Source organism: Rhinoderma darwinii, chromosome 2 (assembly GCF_050947455.1).
Source record: "Rhinoderma darwinii isolate aRhiDar2 chromosome 2, aRhiDar2.hap1, whole genome shotgun sequence".
Taxonomy (NCBI): Eukaryota; Metazoa; Chordata; class Amphibia; order Anura; family Rhinodermatidae; genus Rhinoderma; species Rhinoderma darwinii.
The window spans coordinates 167345302-167372731 of NC_134688.1; the positions used below are offsets into that span (position 1 = coordinate 167345302).

The 27430-nt window shown below is 40.7% G+C and overlaps 1 protein-coding gene across 3 annotated transcripts in view; it reads right to left on the reverse strand.

The window, feature by feature from the left end:
- Nucleotides 1-537: 537 nt before the first annotated feature.
- ERCC5 (ERCC excision repair 5, endonuclease) overlaps nucleotides 538-27430 on the reverse strand; it is a 47104-nt gene continuing 20211 nt past the window's right edge. For all 3 annotated transcript variants that reach the window (XM_075852461.1, XM_075852462.1, XM_075852463.1), the window contains exons 13-16: nucleotides 17090-17234; nucleotides 6864-7066; nucleotides 2614-2696; nucleotides 538-1186 (exon numbers count right to left, since the gene is read on the reverse strand). In XM_075852461.1, coding sequence (XP_075708576.1) covers nucleotides 638-1186; nucleotides 2614-2696; nucleotides 6864-7066; nucleotides 17090-17234 — 980 coding nt within the window. In that variant the 3' untranslated portion in view covers nucleotides 538-637. The remainder of the gene's footprint in view (nucleotides 1187-2613; nucleotides 2697-6863; nucleotides 7067-17089; nucleotides 17235-27430) is intronic.

A 27430-nucleotide genomic window follows, 5' to 3' on the forward strand; every position in this document is an offset into this window, starting at 1 on the left:
ACTAAAAAAGAAGCCTAAAAAAGCTTTATGCAAGATGGAATAAAAGGCTCTATAATTTTAGGCTATGTTATGGAAAGGCTCTGGATTTATTTTTAGCTACAAGGGGCAAAAAAATGGAAAGATTTCATGATTAACCCAAATATGAAAAATAAGGAATAATCTTCTGATGCATATGAGGACATGCAAATAACTTTTCTTCTGTTATGGAAGGCAATACTACATCTCCCATTGTTCACAAGGAGGACATTTTCATCCTCACTCAGCAATAACATAACCATACGGTTTATACCACCAATATTATTGATTAAATCGTGACTTTTTGGGGGTAAAGAAAAAAATGGGGAAAGAATGGCCTGTTCTATTCCAGTTGGATTTGCGCCCGACTGTGCAAGTTTTATTTTTGCCCAAAATTTTGTAAATCGCAAATTTTCCTTAGGACAATGACATAAAAACATTGATGTATATTATATAGGAAAACCATGTACTTAAACCATGGTCAAGAAGTGACTAAATATGAATGGAAGTCAAACAGCAAAATTCATAATTGCACAAAATTTTAATTTACAAGACCGTGTCAAAAAAAAAAAAAAAAAGTAAGAAACATCAAGTTCATATAAAGGTTAAAACTGTGATTCTATTATTTCTTTTTTCCCCTCGGAGTTCCCCTGGGTTTTCTTCTGTTGCCCTGAAACACAGGCTTGGCCGCTACCAGCACTACCTGGTCTTCATCGTCACTTGAGCTGCTTGTTTCCAGCGTTTCAGTCTTTACACCTGAGACAACATTGCTAAGATTGCTTGGTTTTGTTCCCTTATCGGCGTCTGTACATCTGTTGAATTTTTGTTTATCCCTGTCCAATTCATCATCAAATGATCTTTCATTCTTAGGAGCCAAAGATTTGGTTTCAGACCCAAGAAAGCCACCTTCCGCACTCTCAGAGGGAGGACTATCTGATTTTGTTTCATTTTTCTTCTTCCCTTTCTGCGGGTTTCTACCGGGCTTTACATTTTTCTTATCAACAAGTGCATACTCTTTTTCCATCAATGCAGTGGCCTCTTCTACTTCTAGAACTTCACTACCTTTTTCCTTTCTTTTCATACAAGTCACTGCTCTACGCAATCGCTGACTCTTCACACTAGGAGACTCATGTAGTTCCCCCCGAAAGAAAGAATCAATCCGGAGCTGGGTCTGAGAACAAAGCAGCCAGAAAAATATACAAGACATCACATGATTCTGTTCAACCAGTACATTCACTAGACTTTGCTGAAATCCTGTATTACAGTCTAAGGCTATGTTCACACAGAGTTTTTTGACGAGTTTTTTGACACGGAAACCGCCCTGCAAAACTCGTTGAAATCGGGCCGAAAATGCCTCCCATTAATTTCAATGGGAGGCGGAGGCGTCTTTTTCCCGCGAGCGGTAAAACCGTCTCGCGGGAGAAAGAAGGGACATGCCCAATCTTCAGGCGTTTACGTCTCTAACCTCCCATTGACATCAATAGGAGGCAGAGAAAGCGTATTTCGCGGCGTTTTATGCCCGCGATGCCCAATGGCCGCGGGCGAAAAACGCAGCTAAAATCGGTGTGCAGATTGAGGAAAATCTGCCTCAAACTTATAAAAGGAATTTTGAGGCAGAAATTCCGCCTGCAAAAATCTCCGTGTGAACATAGCCTAAGTGTAAAAGTTAAGACTACTGTTTCTCCCAATGTGCAATAAGGGTAAGAACTAGTCAAAAGTCACGGCATGATATGTTGCAATGACCATAAATGTACACAGCTATCATGATTATTGTGCAAATATAATGTAAAAACAGAATTTAACTATTTAGATCCTGACATTTTATTCACTCCCCAATAAGCAACAACTGCAATTTGAAAATTTGAACAATACCTCTACTGAAGGTAACACATAAATTATGGATTTGCCTGTCCTTGGTTTACTTATGCAGCATTTTCACAATTTTATTAGGTATTTATAAATCCAGAATGATATTAATGTTATTGATAACCACATCCTGGCCATGGCCGTAATATTATAGTTACTAGCTTACTGCAAGGATCTTATAAGACCCTAAACTACAACAGTACATGGCTAATAAAAAAGGCATAGGCCATTAAAGGGGTTGTCCAGAAAATTCCTGGTTTACTTCCTGTGGATATAATTCTGTCCATGGTCATGTGATGGACACACAGGTGCTGGGATCGTTAGAAGACACAGCTCTGATATAGATAGTGTAATGAGCCGTGCACCTGTGTGTCCATCACATGACCATGGACATGCATCCGACTAAACAATTTTTCATCTGAAAGAACAAATGATGTTAAATTACTATCTAGAATGAACATTTAAAAAGGGTAGTCCATGATTAGAGGGACGGGACCCCCCCCCCCCCCAAAGAAAAACAAAAAAAACAGCATTGCCCGTTTCTGGTATTTGGTCTTTCACTTGAATGGGAATTAGTAGCAATATCAAATACAGCCTATTTACAGGGGTGGCACTGCTTCTGGAAAAAAAGCAGACCCTATTTTCTAATTACAGACCCTTTTAAAAGTCCATTAGGTAAAACTTATAGGTCTACAATAAAGGAATGCATTTTGGAGTAACAGAAAATTGTACCTGCTGTGTATTTAACTGTTTCAGCACTGGCAATAAGACTTCATCAGTCTTGGATCGATACCAGCCAAAGCGGCTCTCACAGAATGTATATGGAGTTAAGAAAATTGGTTCATCTAACCCCTTAAGAACGCAGCTATTTTGGACCTCGAGAACACAAATTTTTGCTTTTTCATCACTGCGTTTTACATTTTTCTGCCGACGTACAGTACCCATAGGCTTTATTTATTATTTTTATGGCCAAGTTGTATTTTTTAATGCCACCATTTTGGTTCATATATAAATGTATTGAAAAACTGTGTGTTTGTTACTTGTGGTTTTTTGTTTTGGGGGGGACAATTCCGCCATAGCTTTATGGGTTTTGTTTTTACGCCATTCACCATACGATATAAATGACATGATAAATTTATTTGCGTGTCGTTAGGATTATGGCAATACTAAGTTTATATAGTTTTTTTTAATGCTTTACTGCTTTTGCACAATACAAAAAAAAAACAACAATCATGCTTTTGTGTTGCCACATTTTGAGAGCCACCTTTTTTTTTTTGCTATTGCAAGAGATTTATTAAGGCTTGTTTTTTGCGAGACGAGTTGTAATTTTCAGTTGTATTCCCAATCATTTTGGGGTACATGGTACTGATTGACTTTTATTCTTCCGGATTTTGGGAGGGAAGGGGTGGGATGAAGAAAAAAACAAAACAAAATGCAATTCCGTCATTCTGGTTTTTTTATGCCTTTCACGGTGAGGGATAAATAACATATTTCGCTCTTTAGTATGTGTGGTGTGGTTACGTATGTGTTTAGTTTTTACCAGCGGTCAAAACTCCTGCGATCATTTAGGACTAGTGACAGTGCGGACTGCAGCCACTCTGATAATCACAAACACACAGATCATATTAAAATCTGAAGCACATCAAATGTCACATGTCAAATAGTGTTATTCAGTGCTAACAAATGCAGGCTACCTCAAGGCAGTGTTCCCTATAAGGTGTGCGATTCGCCCGCTCACTAAACTTTAAAGCCCGCGCACTGTCACGGGCTGCGGGCGGATGCAGTGGCGTCGCTAGCACCGGAGGGGGCTCTGGTGCTAGTGACAGCCACATTCACTTGTATGTGCGTCCTCAGGACGCAAATACAAATGAATACTGTAGGCTGCAGGCAGGGCCGGCCTTAGGGGTGTGCGAGCGCACAGGGTGCTGCACCCTCCCAGCATGTAGGGGATGCTACTGGGCTCTGCCTCCACTCTGTGCTTTGCTCTTAGTTCGTTACACACACGGAGCCGAGAAGCAGAGGAGGAAGCTCCGCCCACAGTCCGTCCTGCAAGAAGCCTGTGATCCTGTCAGCAAGGAGAGTGGGTGCCTCGGTGCGTCGGCAGTGGGTGCCTCCGTGCGTCTGCAGTGGGTGCCTCCGTGCGTCGGCAGTGGGTGCCTCCGTGCGTCGGCAGTGGGTGCCTCCGTGCGTCGGCAGTGGGTGCCTCCGTGCGTCGGCAGTGGGTGCCTCCGTGCGTCTGCAGTGTGCCTCCGTGCGTCTGCAGTGTGTGCCTCCGTGCGTCTGCAGTGTGTGCCTCCGTGCGTCTGCAGTGTGTATCCTGCTGCACCCTATATACCCTGCTACCCTCTATATATCCTGCTGCCCTATATACCTTTCTGCCCCTATATACCCTGCTGCCCCTATATACCCTGCTAACTCCTATATACCCTGATGCTCCTATATATTCTGCTGCCCCTATATACCCTGCTGCCCCTATATACCCTGCTGCCTCCTATATATCCTGCTGCCTCCTATATACCCTGATGCTCCTATATATTCTGCTGCCCCTATATACCCTGCTGCCCCTATATACAGTTGCCCCCTATATAACCTGCTGCCCCTATATATCCTGCTGCCCCCTATATACCCTGCTTCCCCATACATATTCTGCTGCCCCATATATATCCTGCTACCCCATATATAACCTGCTGCCACTATATACCTTGCTGTCCCTTATAGAACCTGCTGCCCCTTATAGAACCTGCTGCCCCTTATAGAACCTGCTGCCCCTTATAGAACATGCTGCCCCTTATAGAACATGCTGCCCATTATATACCCTGCTGCCCATTATATACTCTGCTGCCCATTATATACTCTGCTGCCCATTATATATATATATATATATATATATATATATATGCCTCTGTGTGTGTGTTTATGTGTCTGTGGGTATAGTTATCTTCTACGACATTATCTGTACTCAGAGAGTTATCATTGTGCTTTCTGCTGTGTTACATAGGACTGCAGGTAAAACTACTACATTATCTATCATCAGAGTTATCACTGTGTGTTATCTGTGGTGTTACATAGGACTGCCGGTAACATCTACTACATTATCTGTACAGGGTATATATGTGAATGTGCCTTTTATGTACTTGTATATGTATCTGTCTGAGTATTTATCTGCTGGTGTATGTTCCTGTCTGTGTATTTGTGTGTGTGTGTGTGTGTGTACGTCTCTGTACGTCTATATATTTACCTGAATGTGTATATGTATATTTGCTAGTATGTCTAAATATCTGTCTTTATGTATGTACAGTATATATGTTCCAGTATGTGTTAGTATCTATATATGTGGTTAATTTTTGGTTTGTGTAGGGGGCGGCAATAGAGTCCCGCACAGGGCGCCATCCAACCTAAGGCCGGCCCTGGCTGCAGGTCACGTTAGGCCTGCAGCCTAAAAGGCGCTAGGAGTCACGCAGGTCAGGGTGATGATGTCACATCATCATGCCAGTCTGTGCATGCCTCCTGCCGGAGAGGCAGTGTTGCGCTACGTCTGTCGCTGGAACGGGGCAAGTGAAGTACAATCTTATTTTTTTTTAAGGATCTGTGTGGCAGTATATACAGGGGGAGGGGTGGCTGTGTAGCGCTACATACAAGGGGAGGAGGGGGCTGTGTAGCGCTATATACAAAGGGGGAAGGGGGGGCTGTGTAGTGCTAAATACAAGGGGAGGAAGGGGGCTGTGTAGAGCTATATACAAGGAGAGATGGGTCTGTGTAGCGCTACATACAAGGGGAAGAGGGGGCTGTGCAGCGCTATATACAGAGGGAGAAGGGGGGCTGTGTAGTGCTAAATACAAGGGGAGGAGGGGGGCTGTGTAGAGCTATATACAAGGAGAGATGGGGCTGCGTAGCGCTATATACAGGGGGAATTGCTGTGTAGCGCTATATACAGGGGGAGTTGCTGTGTAGCGCTATATACAAGGGGAGGGGGGCTGTGTAGCACTATATAAACAAGGGGAGAGGGGGGCTGTGTAGCACTATATACAGGGGGAATTGCTATGTAGCACTATATACAGGGGGGCTGTGTGGCACTATCTACAGGGGTCTGTGTGGCACTATCTACAGGGGTCTGTGTGGCACTATCTACAGGGGTCTGTGTGGCACTATCTACAGGGGGGGTCTGTGTGGCACTATCAACACCGGGGGGGGGGGGTCTGAGTGGAACTATCTACAGGGGGGTCTGTGTGGCACTATCTACAGGGGGCTCTGTGTGGCACTATCTACAGGGGGGTCTGTGTGGCACTATCTACAGGGGGGTCTGTGTGGCACTATCTACAGGGGGGGTCTGTGTGGCACTATCTACAGGGGGGTCTGTGTGGCACTATCTACAGGGGGGTCTGTGTGGCACTATCTACAGGGGGGTCTGTGTGGCACTATCTACAGGGGGGTCTGTGTGGCACTATCTACAGGGGGGTCTGTGTGGCACTATCTAAAATGGGGTCTGTGTGCCAGTATCTGCAGGGGGGTCTGCGTGTGGCGCTATCTGCAGGGGGCTGCGTGTGGCGCTATCTACAGGTGGTCTGTGTGGCGCTATCTAGAAGAACAGTGGTGTAATGAAGGATTCTTTCGTTGAGGTCTATAATTGGTGTTTAGAACGGTCTATTGTACTACTGGACTTGTAATATTATAGTATTTAAAAAAGTAATTTAAAACGAATTTAAAATAAGTTTTCTTATTCTCTTATTTAGTTGCTATATTAGCGTTTACTGGGGGTATTACTTTTGGTCATTAGATCGCCCACCATTGATGGAGAATTGCCCTGCTCCCTAACTGCCCCGGTCAGGAGCTGCCCAGACTTAGAGGGAACATTGCCTCAGGGTATTTTTAACTATTTCTGTGAACGTGTTATGTTTATAAAATAATTACGCTTGGAAATCAAATTTAAGCTGAACAACTATAGTAGTGGGGAATTCAGACAAATTGTTATTATATAAAAGGATATTCTCGGATTTCATCTAGATCTGGTCGCCCCCAGGCAAAAGCTGCTTTGGAATCATCTACCACAGGCTTCAAATATGCATCAGCTACTGCTGGGTTAGGAAACGCAGGATGTAGCTCCAGATTCCGCAATTTCTTCTTTACTTTGGTGTCATGTGGATTAGGTCTAATTTTTTTATTCTTCTGGGCCTCTGCCCACCATTCCCTGCAAAGGAACGTAGATAAGGTCATCTTTAAAGACTAAAGTAGTGCCTCGACTTAAAAAAAAATAAGTTTTATATTTATACCTTTAAAAGTGCCCCTGTCATGTTGTTTATGCTGTCCTTATTGAGGGCAGCATAAAGCAGTGACAAAGACGCCGATTTCAACAGTCCGTAAATTTTTCCTGTCTGTGGAGTACTTTTTGTGTACTCACACAGTGAACATTGCAGTACAATACAGAGTGCGGTGGGCAAAGTGCTGGGCACCTTGTTCATATTGCTCGGCATCGAGCTGCAACGTTCACTGTGTGAGTACACAAAAAACTCCACAGACAGACAAAAGTGACAGACCGTTTAAATCTGTGTCTGACACTACTTTATGCTGCCCTCAGCATAAACGACCTGACAGATCCCCTTTAAGGAGTCTCATTAAAATAACCTTGATTTTTGCAGACGGAACACTTGGCATTGTAAATGGATACTGCCACCATCATTTCAGGTTCGTAACCTCTGCAAGTTTGCACCACCAAATTAGTTACTGCTTCTCAAGTTTATCTTTAAGTGTCCTTCATAGCCAATCCTCCAAACCTGACATTATTTGTGACTCCAGGACGATCAAACGGATTGTAAGCTAGAGGTCTAAAAACAGTGAGAGAATATAGGAATCTTTTATAAAGTTCTGTACATACATTTTGGTAAAATCTAATTGCCTTTTTCAGGATTTAAAAATAGCAATATAACAAACAGCAATTTTCTTACCAAAGAACGTAGATTTTAAATTCCGAAAATCTCTTTAAAGGGGTTTTCCCAACAGAGACATTTATGACATATCCACAAAATATCCAAAGAAGTAGTAGGACAACAGCACACGTCTTCAAATCATCAAAGTGGTTTTATTGTCAAGACATCCACAAACGACAAGCAACGTTTCGACCCATAGTGAGTGAAGGGTCTTTGTCAAGCCTAACATTATGTCTAAAAACATCGTTATAAATGGGTGAATACAAATGATCACATGGCCCATTCCAACCAGTGAACATCGTGAATCTGGTCTCCCAGGTGAAGCATACATTAGTCTTAATGACATCCATCAAATAGTTATATAATCTTCAAAAACGTGCAAAACTACAATGTGTAATACATCTTTAATACATCATCCTCAATAATATATCAATCATTGTTATTACAATAGAAAAGTGAAGGAGGAAAGTTTCACCACACTCCAGGTTCCAGCTACGATCACAGAGCTCTGCTGTGCATGCTCAGCAATCAATCATCTCTGCTGTGAAAAAAAATAAAATAAAGACCAGCGTTCGATCAAAAAATAGTAATCAAAGTATGTATAAATATACGACATCCACAGTCATAGCAGGAATCCATCATACTGCAGCTCCATATCTGTATATTTTGAGGCAAAATTAATTCAATAATTAAAAACGCCTTCACTCTGTTTAAGTCACATGTGAACAGGGCAGACGGAGGGAGAAGGGATCAGGTTCATATTACTTCATGATATCAATCACTAGAAGTTAAATATAAGACATCCTCAGTCATAACAAGAATCCATCATACTGCAGCTCCATATCTGTATATTTAGAGGCAAAATTAATTCAATAATTAAAAAAGCGCCTTCACTCTGTTTAAGTCGCATGTGAACAGGGCAGACGGAGGGAGAAGGGATCAGGTTCATATTACTACATGATATCAATCCTTAGGAGTTAATGTCATCAAATTCTATTTAGTGTTAAACCGCCTACATAAATCGGATCACCGAAGTGATTCAAAAACTTTCTAGGGAATGCTTGTAACTACTGTCCGACAAATCATGTTGGACAATAATACCGCACAAAACACGAGATTTATATAATGATGATAAAAACGCCTTCACTCCGTGATGTTAAGTCACATGTGAACAGGGCAGACGGAGGGAGAAGGGATCAGGTTCATATTACTACATGATATCAATCACTAAAAGTTAGTGTCATCAAATACTCTTTAGTGTTAATTCGCCTACATAAATCGAATCACTAACAGTGATTAAAAGACTTTCTAGGGAATGCTCGTAATATCTGTCCGACAAATCATGTCGGACACCTATACCGCACAGAACACGAGATTTATATAATGATGATAGAACATCAACCATAGCCCACCCAATCAAAAAACCTCTATACTCAAAAACATTGCATAAAAAAATATATATACAGATGGATGCCAACATGAGAGGAACCGCTATAATCTTCATTCTGATCATAAATCCGCTGGCGTGTGGTGAATAAACCTCCATCACGAACATGCTCAAATCTGTAAGAAATATTTCAAAAATATCAAGACCCTCAGGAATACAAGACGATGAAAAAAAATAGATGCTACACAATGTGTCAGAAATCACCCATCAAGTGTACAATATTATAATTAAAAAAATGTTAAAAACAGCAATGGGATTTCAGAGTCCAGGAATTATCTTGTATTCTAGATTCAAACCTTTGGGGTATAGGGAATCTAACTCAAAGATCCAACGTAATTCTTTCTTTTTCAATAGCTTCTGTCTATCCCCTCCCCTCCTGAGTATCGGGACACAATCTATTACCCTAAATCTCAATTGATTTAACTGATGATTCTTTTCAATAAAATGCCTTGGTAATGGAAGTTCCATCATTTTCTTTCTGATTGTACTTTTATGCTTATTAATTCTCAATTTAATAGGCATAGTTGTCTCTCCTATGTAAATCAATGAGCAAGGACATGTAATCATATATACAACGAAATCTGAATTGCACGTAAATCTATGTCTGATATTAAAGACCCTCCCCGTATGTGGATGCTGAAAACTATTCCCTTTCACAATATTATTGCAATTGCAGCAATTCAGACAGGGAAAATTACCATTTTTGGGGGGGCAAAGTAGTAATTGTGTGTTTTTCTTTCTACTACCCACGTCTGACTTAACCAGTGTGTCTCTAATATTCTTAGTCCTCCGATATGACATAATAGGTGGTATTCTCAACGTGTCAATCTCATTATGTCCCTTGGACACTATAGGCCAATTCTTTCGCAGAATATTACCTATGCGACCACTCAAATTACCAAAAGTTGATATGAATGGTATACGTTCAACTTGTACACCCTTAATATTAGATTCCAAACCATTGTCTAGTCTATCCTTATGTTGCTGTACAAGCTTCCTAGGATAACCTCTCTTCTTAAATTTATTACACATCTGAGTCAACCTAATTTGTTTCTGTGTAGTATCTGACACAATCCTATCTACCCTCAATAATTGACTCCATGGTAACGACTCAATCATGTGTCTAGGATGGTTACTACTATATAAAAGGAGATTATTTCTGTCTGTGGGTTTCACAAATAAATCTGTGGAAAATACTCCGTCTTTCCATTGTACCAAAGTGTCCAAAAATTGTAATTCTCGATCAGAACAAACCATGGTAAATTGAAGAGCTGGAATATGAGTGTTAAGTTCTAACAAAAACTGATCAAGACCCAACCTATCACCTTCCCATATGACAAAAATGTCATCAATAAATCTCCACCAGCAGCGGATGTGATCCATATGGGGGGAGGTGTAGACATACTCCTCCTCAAAGGTGGACATGAAGATGTTCGCATACGTTGGGGCCACATTGGACCCCATCGCCGTCCCCCTTAGCTGTAAATAGAACTGGTCACCAAAGAGAAAATAATTCTTCCTTAGTACCAGCTCCAGCAGCTGGAGGATGAAGCGTCTACACCCTGGGTCACATCCGGTGCTGGCGAGACATTTCTCTATTGCCCTTAAACCTCTATTGTGTTCAATGCTAGTATATAAAGATACAATATCAAATGATACAAGTAATACAGGACCACTGGCCTCAATCAGTTGTAATTTATGTAAAAAATCTGTTGTATCTTTAATGTAAGACGAGGCCTTCAAAACATATTCTCTCAGGATTTTGTCAAGGAAGATTGCAATATTATTAAAAATTGAACCCCTCCCCGACACAATTGGTCTGCCTGGGGGGGCATGGAGATTTTTGTGAATCTTAGGTAGTGTATATAATATTGGAGTAATTGGTTCCTCCACCTTCAGAAACTTCCCCAATTGTTGGTCAATAATACCCTGTTCCACTGCAACATCAATAATACCTTTGATCTCTTTCAATAGCTCTAACTTGGGGTCTCTAGGTAACAATTGATATATCTCACTATCTGCCAATTGACTATAAATCTCTAACTCATATTTACTACTGTCCAAAATGACCGTGGCTCCACCTTTATCGGCCTGCTTTATAGTAATCTCCTTATTATTCATAAGTTCCTTTAAAGCCTTCCTTTCCTTTAATCTGTTTCCTAATAATGAGTACTTCTGCACGAAGTTTGAACACATATCTAATAAATATGCCTTCGATTTAATACTTCTCAATGTGGAATATCTACAATCAGAAATTGCATTGATTGAAAATAAATTGAAGGAAGTTGAAGTATCAATTGTCCAATCTTCCAATGAGCTAATCTTTGGTTCTCTAAAGGAGAAAATCTCCATGAATTTGGATAGAGTGAAGACCGAGATAGAGAGAACGAAAAGAGATAAATGGCATCGTGATTTGGAGGACTATCGTAATGGTAAAATCTACAATTGGCAAAATATGAATTCATATGGTCCTTCCCAGAGGCGGAGAAAACCGAGGAAATTGGGGAGTGGCAATCTGTTATACACTACCGGTGATTCTGATTCAACCGATGACGCCAATCATGCACCTTTTTTAGACAAAGGTCCACTTGGAAGTATGGACGGTCTAGGAGGGGTGGACGGAAACACCAACGGCAACGCAAGAGGCCGATTTCGTTCGAGATCGAGACCCCCAATGAGGAGGAACCCTCCAAGAACGAAAATATAGTGGTAAATATTTCATCTATAGACCTCACGAATGACCAACTTCAGGTGTTACAGAAGGGTCTTTCATTTTGTCTTGATACTGATGTTGATTGGTTCCAATTGGATCTTGATCTTAAAAGTTTTTTTAGACGTCTGAACCTTAAAGTAATGTTTTCTAAAGATAATGTTACTGTCTGTGAGAAAAGTGATTCTGATTGTATGTTTCAGTCTAGCAAATTGGGTCTTAGACCAACTAGCACATATATGCCTCCCTCTAGCCCGATTATTGATACGTTTTCAAAGATTGTGTTAGATGAGATTAAATCATTAAAAGAGAGTACTACACATGATACAAGGAGTAATTTGAATCTTACAAATAAGGAAAGGAAGGCTTTAAAGGAACTTATGAATAATAAGGAGATTACTATAAAGCAGGCCGATAAAGGTGGAGCCACGGTCATTTTGGACAGTAGTAAATATGAGTTAGAGATTTATAGTCAATTGGCAGATAGTGAGATATATCAATTGTTACCTAGAGACCCCAAGTTAGAGCTATTGAAAGAGATCAAAAGGTATTATTGATGTTGCAGTGGAACAGGGTATTATTGACCAACAATTGGGGAAGTTTCTGAAGGTGGAGGAACCAATTACTCCAATATTATATACACTACCTAAGATTCACAAAAATCTCCATGCCCCCCCAGGCAGACCAATTGTGTCGGGGAGGGGTTCAATTTTTAATAATATTGCAATCTTCCTTGACAAAATCCTGAGAGAATATGTTTTGAAGGCCTCGTCTTACATTAAAGATACAACAGATTTTTTACATAAATTACAACTGATTGAGGCCAGTGGTCCTGTATTACTTGTATCATTTGATATTGTATCTTTATATACTAGCATTGAACACAATAGAGGTTTAAGGGCAATAGAGAAATGTCTCGCCAGCACCGGATGTGACCCAGGGTGTAGACGCTTCATCCTCCAGCTGCTGGAGCTGGTACTAAGGAAGAATTATTTTCTCTTTGGTGACCAGTTCTATTTACAGCTAAGGGGGACGGCGATGGGGTCCAATGTGGCCCCAACGTATGCGAACATCTTCATGTCCACCTTTGAGGAGGAGTATGTCTACACCTCCCCCCATATGGATCACATCCGCTGCTGGTGGAGATTTATTGATGACATTTTTGTCATATGGGAAGGTGATAGGTTGGGTCTTGATCAGTTTTTGTTAGAACTTAACACTCATATTCCAGCTCTTCAATTTACCATGGTTTGTTCTGATCGAGAATTACAATTTTTGGACACTTTGGTACAATGGAAAGACGGAGTATTTTCCACAGATTTATTTGTGAAACCCACAGACAGAAATAATCTCCTTTTATATAGTAGTAACCATCCTAGACACATGATTGAGTCGTTACCATGGAGTCAATTATTGAGGGTAGATAGGATTGTGTCAGATACTACACAGAAACAAATTAGGTTGACTCAGATGTGTAATAAATTTAAGAAGAGAGGTTATCCTAGGAAGCTTGTACAGCAACATAAGGATAGACTAGACAATGGTTTGGAATCTAATATTAAGGGTGTACAAGTTGAACGTATACCATTCATATCAACTTTTGGTAATTTGAGTGGTCGCATAGGTAATATTCTGCGAAAGAATTGGCCTATAGTGTCCAAGGGACATAATGAGATTGACACGTTGAGAATACCACCTATTATGTCATATCGGAGGACTAAGAATATTAGAGACACACTGGTTAAGTCAGACGTGGGTAGTAGAAAGAAAAACACACAATTACTACTTTGCCCCCCCAAAAATGGTAATTTTCCCTGTCTGAATTGCTGCAATTGCAATAATATTGTGAAAGGGAATAGTTTTCAGCATCCACATACGGGGAGGGTCTTTAATATCAGACATAGATTTACGTGCAATTCAGATTTCGTTGTATATATGATTACATGTCCTTGCTCATTGATTTACATAGGAGAGACAACTATGCCTATTAAATTGAGAATTAATAAGCATAAAAGTACAATCAGAAAGAAAATGATGGAACTTCCATTACCAAGGCATTTTATTGAAAAGAATCATCAGTTAAATCAATTGAGATTTAGGGTAATAGATTGTGTCCCGATACTCAGGAGGGGAGGGGATAGACAGAAGCTATTGAAAAAGAAAGAATTACGTTGGATCTTTGAGTTAGATTCCCTATACCCCAAAGGTTTGAATCTAGAATACAAGATAATTCCTGGACTCTGAAATCCCATTGCTGTTTTTAACATTTTTTTAATTATAATATTGTACACTTGATGGGTGATTTCTGACACATTGTGTAGCATCTATTTTTTTTCATCGTCTTGTATTCCTGAGGGTCTTGATATTTTTGAAATATTTCTTACAGATTTGAGCATGTTCGTGATGGAGGTTTATTCACCACACGCCAGCGGATTTATGATCAGAATGAAGATTATAGCGGTTCCTCTCATGTTGGCATCCATCTGTATATATATTTTTTTATGCAATGTTTTTGAGTATAGAGGTTTTTTGATTGGGTGGGCTATGGTTGATGTTCTATCATCATTATATAAATCTCGTGTTCTGTGCGGTATAGGTGTCCGACATGATTTGTCGGACAGATATTACGAGCATTCCCTAGAAAGTCTTTTAATCACTGTTAGTGATTCGATTTATGTAGGCGAATTAACACTAAAGAGTATTTGATGACACTAACTTTTAGTGATTGATATCATGTAGTAATATGAACCTGATCCCTTCTCCCTCCGTCTGCCCTGTTCACATGTGACTTAACATCACGGAGTGAAGGCGTTTTTATCATCATTATATAAATCTCGTGTTTTGTGCGGTATAATTGTCCAACATGATTTGTTGGACAGTAGTTACAAGCATTCCCTAGAAAGTTTTTGAATCACTTCGGTGATCCGATTTATGTAGGCGGTTTAACACTAAATAGTATTTGATGACTTTAACTCCTAGGGATTGATATCATGTAGTAATATGAACCTGATCCCTTCTCCCTCCGTCTGCCCTGTTCACATGCGACTTAAACAGAGTGAAGGCGCTTTTTTAATTATTGAATTAATTTTGCCTCTAAATATACAGATATGGAGCTGCAGTATGATGGATTCTTGTTATGACTGAGGATGTCTTATATTTAACTTCTAGTGATTGATATCATGAAGTAATATGAACCTGATCCCTTCTCCCTCCCTCTGCCCTGTTCACATGTGACTTAAACAGAGTGAAGGCGTTTTTAATTATTGAATTAATTTTGCCTCAAAATATACAGATATGGAGCTGCAGTATGATGGATTCCTGCTATGACTGTGGATGTCGTATATTTATACATACTTTGATTACTATTTTTTGATCGAACGCTGGTCTTTATTTTATTTTTTTTCACAGCAGAGATGATTGATTGCTGAGCATGCACAGCAGAGCTCTGTGATCGTAGCTGGAACCTGGAGTGTGGTGAAACTTTCCTCCTTCACTTTTCTATTGTAATAACAATGATTGATATATTATTGATGATGATGTATTAAAGATGTATTACACATTGTAGTTTTGCACGTTTTTGAAGATTATATAACTATTTGATGGATGTCATTAAGACTAATGTATGCTTCACCTGGGAGACCAGATTCACGATGTTCACTGGTTGGAATGGGCCATGTGATCATTTGTATTCACCCATTTATAACGATGTTTTTAGACATAATGTTAGGCTTGACAAAGACCCTTCACTCACTATGGGTCGAAACGTTGCTTGTCGTTTGTGGATGTCTTGACAATAAAACCACTTTGATGATTTGAAGACGTGTGCTGTTGTCCTACTACTTCTTTGGATATACATTGTGCTGGAGTTGGTTTGCCTGGCTTGACAGCGTGCACCGCACCATACTCAGGACTAGTGCTGCTTCAAAAATCTCCTTTTTTCTGATATCCACAAAATATGTCATAAATGTCAGATAGATGCGGGTCCCACAACAATCTCTAGAACGGGGCCCCCTAAACTCCGTACTATTTTTCTCTGTTCCCACTGCAACTTGTAATTTCTCACCAAGTAGAAAACCGCGTAGCTCGCTGAGCTACATTGTTTACGTAACTCCCATAGAACTGAATGGCAGTTACGGAAACAGAATAGAACGTGTGCAATGCTGCTTTCGTAACTGCAATTCAGTTCTATGGGAGTTACGGAAACAATGTAGCTCAGCGAGCTACGCGGTTTTCTACTTACATGGTCGGAAATTACAAGTTGCAGCAGGAACAGAGAAAGATAGAACAGGGTTTAGGGGGCCCCGTTCTAGAGATAGGTGCGGGTCCTAGAGATGGGATCAGCATCTATCTGACATTTATGGCATATCCTGTGGATATGCCATAAACATCCCAGATGGGAAAACCCATTTAAGGTTAAAAGTTTTCCAACAACCATATAATCAATGCGAAAAAGCTACTGCAGACATATACTTATAGTGGTTGACCTCACATTTACACATGTTCTATTCAAGCATATGAAGCTAAATGGTTGGTAGTTCTCTGATCTAGACCCCTTTTTTTTAAGAAGAGCTTATCGGTAGCTATTTTCCAAGAAAACTAAAGAGGTTTTCAGTAAGAGTACGGGTAGAACCAGATTAACCTGAACACACAACTTGGTTATTAAAGGAATTGTCCAGAATTAGGAAAACATGGCAGCTTTCTTCCCAAAACAGAACCAGGGACCATCCGTGGGTTGTGTCTGGTAATACAGCTCAGCTTCATTGAAGTGAATAGGGCTGGGCTTGAATACTCCACACAACCGGTGTACAGGTGTGACGCTGTATTTGGAACACAGCGGCCATTTTTTCTAGTCCTAACATATCCTTTAAAAGACGTTTTCCAGGGTTGTACAATTAAGGGCATCCACATCCCTAAATCTGATACTTTTCTCTAGCACTTGTAAAAAGGTAGTAATGTAATTTAATGGCAATTCTGCAAAAGCATAAATCTCCAGAAAGTAGTAGAAAAAAATATAACAATTCCTATAAAGTGATCAAATGATTTAGCTGTCCATTGAGAAAGTTCTACAAACGAAATATTAAAAGCATATTCACACAATGATATCCATACTCGCTGAATAAAAGTACTTACTTGAACTTCATCAGCGGATCCAGACCAAGCCCAGAAAATTCATTTAGTATCTCCATGGCAGAAACAAAGCCAATTGAGGGTATTCCTTCAGTATAATCACTCCCCATCAAGTATGCTAAATTAATTAGTTTAGAACGATCTAAGCCTGCAAAATAATATGATTAGTGGTTTATTAAAAAGTAACAATATTTTCACTGGTAAAATATAAATTTTGAAAAAAAAATAATATTTTAATGGTTCCTGGAACACTTATTTGCCCCTTCCTAATTGACCAGTGGAAAATGTATTAATTGATGTGACAGTGGCGATATTCGGTAATACTAAATGATGCGATATAAAATTGCATACTGAAAAAGAAATGCATGATAAATATAAAGCTTCGAATAGTTACACAACATGGCCAAAAGAATGTGGACATCCATTTTAAATCAGTAGGTTTGGCTATTAAACGCACACCCTCTGCTAAAAGGTTAAAAAAAATAATAATAAAGCAATTTATATATATATATATATATATATATATATATATATATATATATATATATATATATTTTTTTTTTTTAAGTATACATACAGAGCCAGTAGACAAACATGAACAGTCTCTTAACAGATTCCTATGAGTCATTTGTAGGAGCACTGTGACTTCAGGAAGACCCTGTCATACGATACCACCAATGAACTGTAATGGTGCCCATATACTTTGGACAAACGTCAGCCGAACCCGCTAACTATATAATGTGTATGGGGGTGCCCCGACTCTCCCCTGATGGAAGGAAAAGAAGGATCAGGCATGTTGGATTTCACTATGACCGATCTTTTGTTCTCACGGTAAGCCGCAGCCAAAGGTGTCTTGCAGCGAATTATTCCCTTCTTCCCGTTGAGTGCTGAGCTACGAGCGTGCATGGGTATGGGGGGGGGGGTAGCTTTCTAAGTTAGTTCGGCAGACAGCAATCTAAGATGCATGGCCACCTTAAGTATTGTTTAATGTAAACATCTGAAAGAAACAGCAGCTCATCCCCTAAAGCTCAAAGAGGAGGACTGCTGGGTGCGGAAGACCATAGCTCAGAAAAATGATTGATCCGCAATGCTAACCTGCTTGTTGAAGGAACGTCACCACAAGCACTGGTAGTCCGCATGGATTGAGTTTCCATGACTGAGCAGCTACGCACAAGCCTGCTATCCCCATGAGCAATGCAACAGTTGTTCGGATTAGAGTAACACATGCTGCCCGTGCTTTACCACCTGACAAGGACAAATCTGTATTTGGCAGATGACAAGTTTACATGTTCACCTTTGAAGTACATAAAGAATTGAATAACCTTGTTAATGCATTGCATTAGGCATTCTATTGGAAACAGTCGACAAGCTTGTTGACAGATACAGCGGATACGTTTACCGTACAGTGTCTGGTATAAAGACTTCAATTCCGAGAATGCAAATAACTAAAGAAAGCGCTGAAGAGACAGAGGCAGCAGCGAAGGCTGGGAGATTTAGGCTCTAAAGCCTTTAGAATTGTGAATGCAGCTTTGGACTACAATACAGATATTAAAGGGGTTTTCCCATGAGAGACATTTATGACATATCCACAGGATATGTCATAAATGTCAGAGAGGTGCGAGTCCCAGAGGTGGGACCCACATCTATGTCTAGAACAGGGTCCCCTAAACCCTTTTCTGCTGCCCTGTGTTGCGGCTGAATCAGGTGAATTCCGACCATGAAAAAGGTTATATGGTCTTGAGTTACAAAAACAGCGTAGCTTGCTGAGCTACGCGGTTTCCGTAAGTTCCATAGAACTGAATGGTAGTTACGGAAACAGCGAAGCTCCCAACAATATAACCAGGAAGTGGCCGGGAGGCAGCGAGAGCAAACAAAGCTAGAACGGGTTTTAGGGGTCCCCGTTCTAGAGATAGGTGTAAGTCCAAGAGGTGGGACCCGCATCTATCTGACATTTATGACATATCCTGTGGATATGTCATAAATGTCTCTCATGGGAAAACCCCTTTAACACTGGATCAAGATAAAGTAAATCCTTTTTGGTGCCAAGCTACTCAACTTTTTATTTAGATTAATCCTATATGTAACCTCTAGAATGGCGGTCAATGGTAACATTTTTTTTTTTTTAATTAACTTAGCACTTTTTTTTACTTTCACCATCAAAACGTAAGGCTGGGGGCGTGGAGTTTAACCCCGTCCCCTGCATGCATTCTGGGCCTTAATGACCAAGGAATTTTTTTTTCCATTGTCACATTCAAAGATCTATAACTTTTTTTATTTTTCCGTCGGCATAACTGTGTGAGGACTTTTTTTTCGCAGGATAAGTTGTATTTTTCAATAGCACCATTTTGGGGTGCATATAATTTTTTGATTAATTTTATTAACTTTCTAGGGAAGAGAATAAAAAAACAAAAAAAACAATTTCACCATTGTTCTGTGTTTTAAATGCCATTTACCGTAGATAACATGTTACCTTTATTCTATGGGTCGGTAGGATTACGGCGATACCACATGTATAGTTTTTTTATGTTTTACTACTTTTGCACAATAAAACCACTTTTGACTTAAAATAATTTGATTTTGCATCGCCGATTTCTAAGAGCCATAAGTTTTTTATTTTTCCGTCGATGTGGTCATAGGAGGCTTATTTTTTGTGGGACGAGACATAATTTTCATTGGTAAATTCCAACATTGTTTTTTGCGGAGTGGGGAGTTTTACGGCGTCCAACTTGCAGTTTAAATAATATGTTAACTTTATTTTTGGGTCATTACAATCGCGTCAATACCATATATGTGTATTTTTTATTAATTTATTTCTTATACTTTTACTAAAAAAAAAACAAACACTTTTTATGGAAAAAAAAAATATTTCTTTGCACCTTTATTCATCATTTTATTTCACATCAATTAATAATTTTTTCAGTCCCACTAGGGTACTTCACTAAGCGATATTTTGATCGCTGATATAATGCTTTGTTATACTTAGTATACCAAAGAATTATCGTTTATCAGTGTAAAACTGCCAGGCATCTATTAGTCCAAGCCTCTGGCACGACCTAATAGGCATATAGCTAGGGCAGGCCTGGGGGCCTTTGTGAGGCCTCTGGCTGCTATGGCACCCAATCTGCGGCCTGTCATGGCATTTGCAGGCCGCTGATGGGTGACAGAGGGAGCACACGTGCAGGACTTAGACTAGGCCGCCATGAAAAGGCGGCAGCCTAGCCTAAGGCCTGTTAGTGACTGCCATGAAAATGCATAGCGGTGGTCACTAACAGGTTAAAACATCTATGAATAATGTACAAATAAAATGGACAGATCAAATAATGAGGCTAAAGATATGGATACGCAGCAGACCTAACTTAATGCAGCATCTGTAATGAATATATGGTTAGAGACAATGCTGAACAGAGTATTTTACAAGGGGTCTGAATTCATCATGTTAAACAAATTATGCAGAAAAATCCTTTTAAGATGTTCGGCTAGAATTACAAATATTTGTTCAGCAGAAATTAGAGCATATAATGCCGCATGGACAGATTTAGGACAAGACAGAGGAAGAAAGTGGAAAAAGTACAAATACTGTGTTTTTTGGCTTCACATGATTCAGGTGATTCATCTGTTCTTTAACCCCTTAAGGAATGGCCTATTTTAGGCCATAGGCCGTGTTCACATGAAGTTTTTTGGAACAGATTCTTTTGCGGAACCCGGAACGCAATCTGCGCCAAAAAACGTCCGAAATCGACATTGATATTAATGGGTGGCAGAGGTCGCTGCTAACGGGGAAAAAAGTGGCATGTCCTTTTTTTCCGCGGTTCTGTCTGTGACCTCCAACAGAAATCAATGGGAGGTAGAAAAAACCTGCGGTACTCGTTTGAGTAATTTTCACAGCAGTCTTTGCCCGCGGTCCCGAAAAACGCCGTAAAAAAGCGCAGACAGGAATTTGAAGCAGATTTTTTCTGCCTGCAAAAAAAACTGTGTGAACTAGGCCTTAAGGGCCAAGCAATTTTATATTTTTTTTCTTTTATAGAGCCATAGCTTTTCTTTATTTTTCTGTTGATGTAGCTGTGTGAGGCAGTGCTGTGGAGTCGGTAAGCGGACTGGCTAAGGGCTGAAAAGAGGAAATAGGAGCAGGGTTGCGTGGTAGAGAAGGAGACTGAGTGATAAGTAAAGGACACTACACCACAGCCCTATTACTCAGAGCCCTCAGTACAGCCGAATCACTAGGAACAAAGACAATATTAACCCTCAGCGCTCCACTCGGTTCAGGAGTGGGGGGGGGGGCACTCATGGAACTTTTGAACTGGGCCCACCAAAAAGGGTTAAAAACGGCTCTGCATCCAGGGGTTAACTTCCTTCTCTGGTTATCAGATAAGGAACTTCTCTACTGAGAATGTGTAGCACACATTCAGACATTGTGACTAAGGCTTCCTTCACATCTGCGTCAGGGCTCCGTTCCATCGGAGCCTTCCCTTGGAAAACAGAGCCCTGACTGACATAAACTGAAGCTAAAGGTTTCCGTTTCCATCGAGTCGACTACGGTATTCATCCCGTCAAAACGACGAAACCCTTGCACAACGGAGACAAACTGAAACCATTGGCACCGGATGCGTCACCATTGAAATCCTGGAAAAGGAAACCTTTGGTTTCAGTTTGTGTCAGTAAGGGCTCCGTTCCGACGGAAAGCTGCGATGGAACGGAGCCCTGACACAGATGTGAACATAGCCTAAGGGCCATGGAGCAGTGGCATGAAGATACTTAGTGTTAGGGAAATGAGAGGAGAGGTGATAACTAAGATGTTCTAGTAGCAATAGAAAGTCTGTTATCATAGTTTTTTGATAAATAGGCGCCTTAGAGTGAAACAACATAACATATTTATATGAAACTTTCCTAAATTTCTATGAAATTAAAGATCCACTTGGGGACTTGAAGCAGCGTATCACTGACAGGCCTACCTTAAGGCAGATGATTATGGCAGACCTGGGGGCCTTTGTTAGACCCCCAGCTGCCATAGTAATCCATCGGCAAATCGCAGTGCGCCGATGGGATGTCAGATCAAGTGCCCTTCCTTTGTCAAACACCTTAGATACTGCATTCAATACAGACCTAAGCATCTAAGGGCCAAGATCAGCGGTTTCTCAGATCCTGACCCTTAAAACTGGAGCTTCTGTGAGCATGCGATCACCGTGATGTAAATGTGTGGATGGTACGTTAGCAGAAGGCATTCCATGAAGATCATGTGCGTTAAATATTGCATCGAGTGGTTGAATACAAAAAAGCACATTTTTTTTCTTTCATGGGCCATAGTAACCTAAGGCCTCATTAAACTTACAAAGCCTCAGACAGATCTGCAACACATTCGCTTTTACGGAACGATTCAACTAATCAGTGTGTGCAATTCATTGGTCAAGTGTCTGTGAATGAGGGCATTACGTCATGGACAGGTACAGGCAATCTGTGCATGCTCTGCTTGCCTATCTAGAAACGCCTCTCTGCAGTACAACACTATATGCACGGTCCTGCTCTCTATCTGTGCCAGGACGAGCTGAAATGGCTGGAGCCTGCAGAAGCTCCTGTCCCCAACATAAAAAGCAATTCGACAGCTTCCATTAGCTCCTCTGACCGTTTTTCTTATTTTATATTAACATTTTGGGGATTCGGAACCAATTATTAGTTTTCTAGAAAATAATGGTCTTAAATTCAATTAATATTGTAACTTTAGGAAGCATTACCACTGATTAAAGGACTCTAACCTCAGATTTAATATATCATTAAAGTGGTGGAGTAAAGTATACATACAGTATATGAATAGGCTACAGAATGAATACATCTTTTGGGCTACATGCTCTTATATGTGATTTTAGTGCAATGAGAATTCATTTCACATTTTCTATTTTTAAAGAAAATCAAAAAGTGCAAAAACATTTCTGAATTAATCAATATGGAAATGTAAATAATCCATGACATGTTTCCTGGTTTAGCAACCCAATCAATCATGTGACTAAACAATCCCACAACACTATCCCTCAGTAGAATGCACACTTCTGCCAAGGGAACAGCCTGTGTGTGCACGCGCGCGCGCATCTTCTGATCATGACATCCAGGATTAGCACAATGGCTTATTGGGTTATCAGACTGGCCTTTTAGGATTCAATGTAACGGGAAACCACATTTATGAAACTCAAGTAGCTCACAACTAACAACTACACAGGATTCAATGTCTGTACGTCTGGTAGCCTCAGACTGCGGAGACAATACTGGAAAGCGGTATTGTAAAATATGGGGATATGATATACATATTTTGTTTGCAGTACAAGTAAGATTTTACAACAATTAACTAAATGAGTATTTGAAATGCAAATAAGATTAGATTTTTCTTGACATTTTGTATTTACAAGGAAACACTACATACTGTGCATTTTGTCAGGAGCGTTGTAGTGCAGCTATAATAGACAAACAATGATTTTAGCGGTTTATTTTACATAATTTGGATTTACTAAACCCTTCTGGTTTTAAAGCATACCTCTTAGAAAATATATTCCAGAGTTTCTTATATTTGCTTGTACTATTGATTCATGGAAAGTTGTTTTGTAATTAAGGGGAAGAGCCTCTTTCTCCACTTTTCAGCCCAGCCCCCCACTGTTCACTTACTCAGAATTCACTTGCAGAAGCTTTACTGATAGATCAGGTTGCAACTGCCCATATAAGTCTATGGAGAGCGGGAGGAGGAAGCAGGAGGCATGTTAATGCTTTTTTTGCCGCGATTCACTATAAGGCCTGTTCACATTGCGTTTTAGCCCTAGCCCTACATCAATGGAACTTCAGACGTACTGTAATGTCGGGGTAGGGAAACTGACAAGTGAGCCCTAATCTACCCGCCACTCAGTCCCTGCCTACTTGCAACGACCCGCCCTAGGAGACGGGGTACAACTGGGCGACGGTCCCTACACGCAATAGGTGCACGACAGACAAACAGACAAGGGTACAAAGAAGCCAGGGAAATGGGGAAGTTGCCCACGGGAACACCGTGAGCAACAAGCGAGGTGAACGAGCCGAGTCAAACCAGGAGATGAGCGAGGTACAAAAACGCAGAGCAGAAGAGTGGTCAGAAAAGCCAAGGTCAATCACAAGCAGAGGATCAGTAGTTCAAGAAGCTGCAGCATGGCCAGGAAACCAACAGAGAAGAATCACAAGCAAAGGAGGAACAGGAAAGGCAGGTATAAATAGACAGAGGGCGGGAGCTAGCTCCGTCTGGCCAGGCTGTGATAGGCTCTCCCACTCCTAAGCCTGCCATCCTGGGTGGTGGAAGATGGAGTCAGTCTCACAGACATAGAAGCGGTGCAGACTGATTACCTATGGGCGTCGACACAGAAGTTGTGTCTGGCAGATCCTTTACACGTACATACTAAATGCGTCCATAGGGCTTTATTTAGCCCGATGGAGGCCAAACGAGTGTACTATTGGTCTCCATTGGGCTGGTATATGTCAGTATACCTTTTCTTTGGAGGATGGGATAACTTTATGGCATCCGTCAGATGTATACGTCAAACGTATACCTCGGGGAGTTTCTCCAGGGCCGGAGTTCCTGGGCAGAGCATTAGGAAGTGTGCGGCCCAGGGATTCCAGCCCTGGGGAAGCCCCTGATATCGCTGTCCATATATGGAAAGTGATAGTAGAGGCTCCTCCAGGAGTGGTAGTCCCCAGCCAGAGCGTTGCCGACGCTCTTGAGAGGGATTTCAGGCTCTTAAAGCTTCTAATGTCACTGTCCATATATGGACCGTGATGTCAAGAGCTTTTCTAACAAAGGAGTCCTCGGACAGAGTGCTTGCAACGCTCTGGGCCAGGGACTTCATAGTTTAAAGCCCCGGACATCACTGTCCATATATGGACGGTGACTTCGGTGGCTTCTCTGGGAACAGCGCTCAAGAAGCGATCTGCCCAAACAGTTTGGGCGACGTATCCCACTGTATGCCTGTACAGTGTGATATGTCGCTACCTTCCATCGGAGGTATACATCAGGACTCCTCCTGACGTATACCTCCAACGAAAGAAAAATAAAGAAACGTGAATCAGGCCTAAACTATAATGAGCCAATGCAAAGCCCGGTTTAGTAACCTTACTTTTAAAAGAAAATATATAGAAACTATCAGATATCTCCCGTTGACTGTGTATAAAGAGAAATCTGTAAATTAGCGGAGAGTGGGAGGAGCAGCTCAAGAATAATCATGATCTTTTCCTGGCGGCACTGTCCTGGCTCCATATGCAAGTTCTCTAAAATCGTTTCACTTTTGCAAATAAGTAACAGACTGCTGATATCAGATAGTCTGCCACTACATTATTCTGCCCTTAGAGAAAGCAGCATAACGTAGATGACAGGTTCCCTTGAAAAAAAAAAAAAATACATAAAGTGCCATAAGGATTTTCTTTTGTATAAAGTTGGTTAGATGAATTACATCAGATTTGGCCAATGCCATTACATTAACCATAAGGTTAGAAATTTTTAAATGAATTTAAATTAAATCAAATTTAATGGATTAGAAAAATATTAAAATAGTGGAGCACTAAAAGTGTGTAGGGTGTTTCATTTAAGTATGGGCATCATAGAGAACAAATGCGCAAATAAAGAATTAAAATAGGAATATAAAAACTATGAAGGAGAGAACACAGGGATGTCAAATTCCATTAAGTCATGATTTACATCAGGAACAACAGCACCATTTTACACAACAGCTGTTACTCTTAGCAAGATTAAAGTTTGGATAAATGATATCCTTGGTCTATTTGCTAAGCCCTTTTATAATCACCGCCAACTTTTAAAAAAAAAGGAAAATAGGGGGGCTTCAAGTTCCCAAGTGACAATGACATCAAATGAGAGCTACCAAACATCTGAAATGAAGACAATGTCTTCAGACAAACAAAATTTCTATTTTCGTATTCTGTAAATTCCATAATGTTTTGATAACACATTTTCCTACAGGAATAGGTCAGTTTATTGATACAGACGATCTCAGCATACAATGTGACTGGGATAATTGTAGCCTAAATGAGTTGTAATATACCTTGCAGTTTAAAGTATTAATATAAAAAAAATTATATATATATATATGAACTCTTACATATAGCTGTTAACCGCTGAACATTTTCATATAAGAAATAAAATGTTTTATTTCTGCATGCTGCCCAACAAAGTTATTTATTTACTGATCTAGGTTTGTAAACGAAGACCCTGTTCACACTGAGTTTTTTTTGCTGTGGTTCTTGCTGTGGAAACTGCTGCAAAAAACGTCTGAAATCGCCTCATATTGATTTTAATGGGAGGCAGAGGCATTTTTTTCCTGCGAGCGGAAAAAAACGCTCGCGGGAAAAAGAAGCGACATGCCTTTTCTTCAGGCCCGTTCCGTCTCTGACCTCCCATTGACATCAATGGGAGGCAGAGAAAGTGTTTTTCGTCTCGTTTTTTGCCCGCGGCGCTCAATGGCCGTGGCAGAAAAACGTAGCGAAAAAACGCAGCAGACGGCGTGCAGACAGGTCAAAATCTGCCTCAAAATTCCAAACACAATTTTGAGGCAGATTTTTCTGCCTGCAAAAAAACTCTGTGTGAACAGGGCCTAAGTATCATGTACTAGGCAATTTGAGGTGAGGAAAGTCACGGCGTGGGTTAGCCCCAGCCAATTTCCACTCTCGAGACCTGGTTTTAAGTATGCGATTTGAATAGAAGGTTGTTAGGCAAAATGGAGCCCAACAGCTTCCAGGAGTGTGGACTACCCAACCAGCAGATTAGCAATGACCCAACTATGCAAATACAGCCCTTTTGCTTAGGCCCCATGCACATGACCGTAAAAAACCTCAGTGTTTGCGGACCGCAATTGCGGTCCGCAAAAACGGAGCCATTCACTTTCATTGAACGCTGACACCTTTCCGTATCACTACGGAAGGGTGTCCGTGCCGTGGAAATGTTCTGGGAACTATGGAACATGTCCGTTCTTTTGCATTTTGCGGGCCGTGCTCCCATACTGTCAGTGGGCGGCCGGCCGTGCCCGCAATCGCGGGCCGTGATTGCGGGCACGGTCGTGTGCACGGGGCCTTACCAGTTTAGATGTGGAGATAAACAAATAAAATAGCAGAAATTCTTTCAAGCAAATGTGTCAGATATTTATCATGTCCTGTCTGAGCGCGTCATAAAGTAGCGTCAGATGCGGACACTGGGTCAGTAATGTGCGGTAGTTTGGCAGAATTTATACTTTATAGTTGCGGTATGCATCCGGCGACACAGAGCTTGAGTTTAATGATATTCACTCTCCCCCGCCCTCTAGCCACGGCTTGACACATTTACACCTATGAGCTTTAATA